This window comes from Poecilia formosa, unplaced genomic scaffold, assembly GCF_000485575.1.
Source record: "Poecilia formosa unplaced genomic scaffold, Poecilia_formosa-5.1.2 Scaffold20, whole genome shotgun sequence".
NCBI classification, from domain to species: domain Eukaryota; kingdom Metazoa; phylum Chordata; class Actinopteri; order Cyprinodontiformes; family Poeciliidae; genus Poecilia; species Poecilia formosa.
Genome location: NW_006799959.1, coordinates 762,823 through 770,448, shown reverse-complemented (window position 1 = coordinate 770,448; position 7,626 = coordinate 762,823). Strand labels below are relative to the sequence as shown.

The following is a 7,626-nucleotide window of genomic DNA, read 5'->3' as shown; positions in this document are numbered from 1 at the left end:
ATCGCAATTAACCATGATTAATCATGATTAATTAGATTTTAATAATCAGTTAATTAGGATTAATCGCAATTAACCATGATTAATCATGATTAATTGTGATTAATCAGATTAATCAAATGAATCATCTCAGTACTACAAACTATGAGACCAGACCTTTTGCTCACCTGTGGTCTGTCATACCTGCAGAAAGCGGAGGACGAGGCCCTGGCGCTGGAACAGTCCAGGCAGCGTGCGCTGGACGCCGAGCGGGAACGTGTCGCTGTAATGCAGCGGCGGCAGCGGGAGCAGGAGCAGTTCAGTGCCTTCGAGGAGATGATCCGTCGCCAGGAGCTGGAGAAGGAGCGTCAGCGAGTTCTTCTGGAGTTCGCCACGCCGTCCGCGCCTCCCGTCGACACGCCCCTCATTCCTGGCATCCAGGGCCCGCCCTTGGTGTCCCCCACCATCCCGCTGAGCCCCAGCGATTTCGGCGCCAACGACTATCAGCACCATCAGCCTGCTGCTACGCCGGGCACGCCCGTGGCCGGACCGCCCACCTTTGACCGCACGCTCAAACCCGGGTCTCTGGTCAGCCCTGGGAACAACAGTGAGTTAATAATTTATTTTCCCCAACCTGCTGTAGTTCCTGTTTAAAATAAAGATGCGCTGATCCGATATTAATATCTGTAGAGGTCCTGACATTGAAAAAATTATAGAACAAGCTTCATGATAAAAGGGTTTCATATAGGTAAGTTTTCCCAGAAATTATTGTGATTAATAATAATATTGTTGTTTGGAGACCATTTTTAAGTAATACAATGAAAGGAATAATAATGCAAGAACACATTCTCAAAGACCAATAAAGTTTAAATTCTAATGATCTTTTAACACTGGAACTGGAAGACATTTTAAATATCCAAAATAAATGAACAAAACAACAGAAACAACAAATAAAATTAATTATAAAGTCTCTGTAAAACAAAATTGTCCTTCAAAAAAAGGATAGTAGAAACCAAAGCAGCAGACTGAAATTGTTTTTGGTAGAAAGAAACAAACAATAATTTATGAAAATGTAAATTATTGAGCTTGTTTTAATTTATCATGCAATTAATTCATTTATTGCGACAGGTCGAGCGAGAATTATTGATCAGTTTTATGTTTTAAATATCTGAAATACTACCAGTCTGATGGCGCGATCTTTCCTGTTTTATTCAGTTTTCTCTCCATGTCATTGTTTTTTTATTTTTAAGCAGTTATGAAGCAATGTAGCAATACCTAAAATCTGCTGCTGCGCCAGTTACTCCACAAGTCGTTGCTAGGTAACCAAAGTTGGGGGGTGGGGAGGGCACTGCTTGTTACCCAGCAGGTTGTTGCTAGGTAACCACAGATTCCACCAACTCACTCTGGATCAGAGTTCAGTGAATATTCTATCTATTATCTACTGATATTGATCACATGTCTATCGCGATATATATTGTTATTGATTTATTGTCCAGCCTTAAGTCCGGGTGTCTGTCACTATGTGCCTGATCCATCAGGGAAGATGAAGCTGTTGGTGTCTTAAAATGTCCTGTGCTGGTACAACGTTGTCAATAAATTTGTAATTTATGTATGTGTTTTACAAAAAAGAAATGTTTTCAGTCAATTCAACGCTGCTTTTCTGTATCGGATCGGTATTGGGCGATGCTAAACCTCAGATATTGGTATTAGAAATGGATAAAATGGACAGACTTTCCATTCAGCTCCTGTTTTCCTCGTCTGTGTGGTTTTTGCAGGTACAATGGTGGATGCCCTCCGGCAGCTGGCCGTTCCTGCTGAGCTGTGCCGCAGCTTCCTGAGGCTGGCTGAGGCCAACACCAGCCGCGCTGTGGAAACTTGCGGCATCCTGTGTGGAAAACTGGTAAGTCTAGGGAACACAGCAGCTCACAATTTGTTTTATTAAATTTCTCAATGAAATTTGTACATCTTAAAAGTTTACAGTGCTTTGCACAACTATTTACAGCCGTTAAAAAATCTGTTGTAAGGCCAAATCTGCTGGTATGTCCTCTAGAGAGACAAAGTACAAAGTATTGATTCAGAGAGGCTAAAATCAAATACACCGAATAGTGAAATGATTAATCATGATTAATCGATTATTGAAATAACAGCCAACTAATTTAGTAATTAACTAATTGTTAACTTAAAAAATTGAAGTATTTTCAGTCATTTGCTGAAAAAAAAAACCAGAGCAGCAATTAAGACAAAACTGTAAAATAAAAAAATGCATTTTGCATTTAAGAAAAAAAATTATTTTAAAAACATAAAATTGTAACGGACTGAATATTCTGTTCTTTAAGAAATATTTGCGCCACGAATCCCGACATATTCGAGATGTTGCCAGTTGCTATGACAACAACTATGTGTGTAGCGTAGGCGACACAGAGAGTGAGAATAAAGAATATGAGTGGTTCTGAGTTGTTCTTCAACGGTTTTTCTGCGTTATTTTTTTCTGTTATTTACAGACCCCCTGGATATAATAAGGACTTTTTGAATGATTTTTCTGAACTGTTGGCATATGTTTTGCCTCTATATGATCAAGTTCTTATTGTTGGAGATTTTAATATTCATGTTTGTTGCCCGGACAAACAGATGGTAAAAGATTTTTTAAATTTGATTGATTCTTTTAATTTCATTCNATTTGTTTTATTAAATTTCTCAATGAAATTTGTACATCTTAAAAGTTTACAGTGCTTTGCACAAGTATTTACAGCCGTTGAAAAATCTGTTGTAAGGCCAAATCTGCTGGTATGTCCTCTAGAGAGACAAAGTACAAAGTATTGATTCAGAGAGGCTAAAATCAAATACACCGAATAGTGAAATGATTAATCATGATTAATCGATTATTGAAATAACAGCCAACTAATTTAGTAATTAACTAATTGTTAACTTAAAAAATTGAAGTATTTTCAGTCATTTGCTGAAAAAAAAAACCAGAGCAGCAATTAAGACAAAACTGTAAAATAAAAAAATGCATTTTGCATTTAAGAAAAAAAATTATTTTAAAAACATAAAATTGTAACGGACTGAATATTCTGTTCTTTAAGAAATATTTGTGCCACGAATCCCAACGTATTCGAGATGTTGCCAGTTGCTATGACAACAACTATGTGTGTAGCGTAGGCGACACAGAGAGTGAGAAAAAAGAATATGAGTGGTTCTGAGTTGTTCTTCAACGGTTTTTCTGTGTTATTTTTCCCTTGCTGTGGCGCTCTGTACTAAATTAATAACCCCAACATCTCCAGGATTCATTTTATTAACAAATTGTTCCACCGCGGCTATGGATGGAAAATAAAAGAAAAGCCTTTTTGCTAAATTTCTGATGTAAACAATAACATGCAAGGGGTCTACCCACCCCGCACTTTTCAGATTTTATTATTTTAGTCTTTTCACAGTTATGTGTCACTCTGTGGGTTGACTGCATAAAATCCTAAGTTTATAATCCGTTAAAGTTCCTGGTCATTTATCATGACTCAGCATCCTTTGACTGGTTTGTGTTCGCTCCAGACCAGAAATGCGTTCACTGTGACCCACGTCATCGTGCCGAAGCAGTGTGGCGGGCCGGACTACTGTGACACTGAGAACGAGGAGGAGCTGTTCCTGATCCAGGACCAGCATGACCTCATCACCCTGGGATGGATCCATGTGAGTGACAGGAAGCTGCTGACATCACTTCCTGCTCTGCTCAGGCAGACGCAGCTCATCCAACCATCAGCCAATCCATCCAACCGATCCATCTGATACGTCCTTCTGTCTGTCAATTCTTCCTTCCTTCCTTTTTTCTTACCTCCTTGCCTCTTTCCTTCTTTCCTTTCATTCATTTCGTCTTTCCTTCTAGTTTTTTTTAAGTTCTCTCTCTCCTTCCCTCAAAAATAGAACGACTTTCTGTTTTTCCTATGATTATTGAACAGTTTCCGTCTCTGTTCTGTCAATTTTTTTTTACCAGTTTCACTCCTACAAACATTATTTCTGTTTTAAAAAAACCCCATCTCATTCCATCTCACGAATCAAACATTTTTGGTGTCTTTGATCGCACCTCGAAAAGTTTGGGACACATCAAAGTTAATTATGAATCAGAGAAAATCTACATTTATTATCGAGCGATAAATGCCTTTAAATGCTCGGGAAGTTTATGTTGTTAATGTTAAAAGTTACAGTAATATTAGTTTTCGTTTTCGCAGACTCACCCGACGCAGACCGCCTTCCTGTCCAGCGTCGACCTCCACACACACTGCTCCTACCAAATCATGCTGCCCGAGGCCATCGCCATCGTCTGCTCGCCGAAATTCAACGAGTGAGTCGAGGGGAAAACCCGGGAGTTTTCCAGTCATTTCCGCTGTGATTGTTTCAAACCTTTTCCGATTGTTTTCCTGGTCAGAATTGGCTACTTCCGGCTAACCGATCGAGGAACGGATGAGATCTCTTCGTGTAAACAGAAGGGCTTCCATCCTCACAGCAAAGATCCTCCTCTCTTCACAGTGAGTATAAAAATTTTAACTTTAATTTTATTTATTTATTTCCATCCAGATGCAACCTCCATTTGAATTTTTATGACAGTCCGAATGACCCAGTTTCAATCTTTTCACCCCCACAAAACATCCAATTTGTGCCACTTCTATATGTGGAACTGAGTTGCATCCCATAGTTTTCAAACTGTCTGTAGATTGAACGATCATGTCGCATTTTATCCGACTTTTATGTCGTTAATGTGAAACAAGCGTCATAATTCTGCACCAGAAGAAGCCAGGCACAGTAAATCTGGACGTTATTCCTTAAAATCAGGAAAGAAGAGCTGGTTCAGATTATTTCACTCATGGCAAGGCAAAAATATCTTGTTACAAGTGAAATAATCTGCCAATAATCTGCAAAAGTAGCAATTTTTCATCAATATTAAGAAATTATTTACATAAAACAAACTCCTAATTTTTTCAGAAATGTTTGTTAGTTTTGTCTTATTTCAAGCGTATTAAGATGTTTGTATTAGAAATCAGACCAAAAATGCTAGATCAGATTTTGTGTTTTTGCAGTGCAATAGAGCCAAAAAACCACCACATCCTCCCGCAAAATCCTTTTTTTTATCAAAGTTATCATTAAGCTAATTCATTTTTGTAATTCCATTTCAATGTAAACGCAGTTAGTGCAGCAGGTCGACTTGGTGGAGAGACTTTCTCTAAATGCGTTTCTCCTTTTCAGCACGCCGGACATGTGAACATCACGGACGACGCTGTGAGCATGATGGACCTGCGGTGATCTTCTGGTTCCACCCAAACACTCGAGGACTGTTTAACCGAACTGAACGTGTTTTACTGGAAGAAGCTGAAAACACTCGTTTTATTTTCCTGGACGGTACTGAGAAAAGCGCCGGCTACATGTTTACCGTTTATTTAGACTTCTTTTCTTCTCAAGAGGAACTGTGTTGAACATTCATATATTATTGCACTTTCCAAACCATCAAACAACTATCAGACTCATGGACTTCAGAACCTCTTGTCTTTTCCGTGCTTCTGTTTTTTGTCCTTAACTTGTTCTCTGTTCTGCTTTCTTCTTTCAACATGTTTGTCAGTGACCGCTGACAGGTGAGATTTTGATTCTACCTGATGGATAAAGTGCCAAGGATGTGAACATTCATACTTTGTTGAGTTTTCTTTTGTTGTTGTTTTTTACGCCAACTGTTCCAAACTCTTTGGGTTTTTTCTGTTAGCTTTTGGAGTGATATTACTGATGAGATGCAAGCCAGCAGTTACTCAGGTACGCAGGCAGTACTGCTGTTCCTGCCTGGTATTCAAGTTTCCCTTTATTCACCAAATGAAGAATTTGGTTTAAAATGTTATTCCGGTTTGTGACGGGAGCCATCTATTTAATCATTTCTTCATTCCTCGTATTTGTTTTCGGAGAAAGGCGGATAGTAGATCTAAGATTTCTACTCGTCGTCATAGGGTGGTGTGAATAAGCAATTGAGTGTGGGTGGCTGCCGTGAGGAAAAAAACAGATTTATTTTGTTTTTGCTTTTTTTGTCGCTCTTAAATGTTTCAGATCATCAAGCAAATATAAGTAAATTTAAAGACCAGTTTTTAAATGATAATTTAATTAATTAAAGGATAAAAAGCTATCCAATGACTTGCTCCATTGTGGCTAAACAGCTTCCTCCTGCCCTTTTTATAGGAAACTTATGCAAAATTCACTTTTTGTACTTCCATTAATATCAAAGCGCCAAAAAAAAAATTAATCCTCTTTCTGGCAATAATTTAATGTTTTGTTGGTGTTTGAGGCATTTCAAAAACCTTACAATATAGACATCACCTGTTGCTTGGCAACCCAAGCCCAGCCCGTTACCTAGCAACCCCAGCAGAGTTCCACACAGTGGAGCACAAATTTGTCTGGACAATAATGTTGTTTCGAAGCCATTTTTAAGTGGAAGACGTTTTAAATATCCAAAATAAATAAAACAACAAAAACAGCCAAATGAATTATGAAGTCTCTGTAAACAAAATTGTCCTTCAAAAAATGGGCTTGTTGAGACCAAAGCATTAGAAAGAAATACTTTTGTCATCCAATTTTTGATAGAGAGAGAAAAGTGATGGATAAATGCAAATAGAAATTGAGCTTTTTTAAATTTATCATGTGATTAATTGATTTATTGCGACAGCCCTACTCTCAGTTTCACCATGTTGTGTAATGACTGCTGAAAAAGACAAGTGAATAAAATACAAAGTGTGAGTTGAAGAGGCGGGACCAGCAGCAGCTTATTTGCATAAAAGGGACAGAGACCTAAAACAACTCATTCTGAAAGGAGCTCAAAATAGGCTGAACTGAGGAGGTGAAACGTCATTATTTCAGAATAATTTGACAAAAAAATGGAATTAACATATTTTGTACAGCCCATAAGCCTATCGTAACTTGTTTAAAAAGAAGCCTAATGGCTTTCCTTTAAGACAACCAAGCTCAATTTCACAATTTTTTTATTATTATTGTTGATGTAATAACACAAATAGAGCTTCTCTGCTAGATAAAACATCTCAAAACTTAAAGCCATCAATGTACATCAGTCTGGAAAGGGTTACTAAGTAATTCCCAAGAGTTTGGGACGTGAGTGAACCAAAATGAGATTCACAATCCACAAATGGAGAAAACATTCAGCAGTGGAGAAGTTTTGCAGGAGAGATCTGTCAACCAAAGTTACTCCAAAACGCATCAAAGATTCAACCAGGAGGTCACAAGAGCTCCATGTTACGTTTAGCAAAAAGAAAACATGAAGGTGAAGCGAATAATCCAAATCACAGCAGCAAGTCTACCTCTGAATGACTGATAAAAACAAAGCAAAACAAAGTGGCAAAAATAGTTGCTAGTTTCAAAATTTCTTCTGAATTTTTTTAAACTTATTTTTGTTAAATATTTAAATTTATTTATGATCTGTAACATTTAGGTGTGACAAGAAGCAAAATGATAAAAATCTGATTTTTTTCACACCACTGTATGTTACTAACGTGTTCATTGTCCACATTGTTTTAATTTGATTGTTCCTCTCTCTTGTAGCCATAACTATCAATTATATGCCAAGAAGAAAATAAACTTATAGATGAATTTGGTTGTTATTGTTGTTTTATGTAAGGAGGT

At 37.7% G+C, this 7,626-nt stretch overlaps 1 protein-coding gene across 1 annotated transcript in view; it reads left to right on the top strand.

Moving 5' to 3' along the window:
• Positions 1 to 5,641, top strand: part of LOC103134877 (STAM-binding protein-like A) — a 12,848-nt gene extending 7,207 nt beyond the window's left edge. The window contains exons 5-10 of the mRNA XM_007547360.2: positions 187 to 583; positions 1,752 to 1,876; positions 3,520 to 3,657; positions 4,194 to 4,306; positions 4,391 to 4,490; positions 5,206 to 5,641. Coding sequence (XP_007547422.1) covers positions 187 to 583; positions 1,752 to 1,876; positions 3,520 to 3,657; positions 4,194 to 4,306; positions 4,391 to 4,490; positions 5,206 to 5,262 — 930 coding nt within the window. The 3' untranslated portion in view covers positions 5,263 to 5,641. The remainder of the gene's footprint in view (positions 1 to 186; positions 584 to 1,751; positions 1,877 to 3,519; positions 3,658 to 4,193; positions 4,307 to 4,390; positions 4,491 to 5,205) is intronic.
• The last annotated feature ends 1,985 nt before the right edge of the window (positions 5,642 to 7,626 follow it).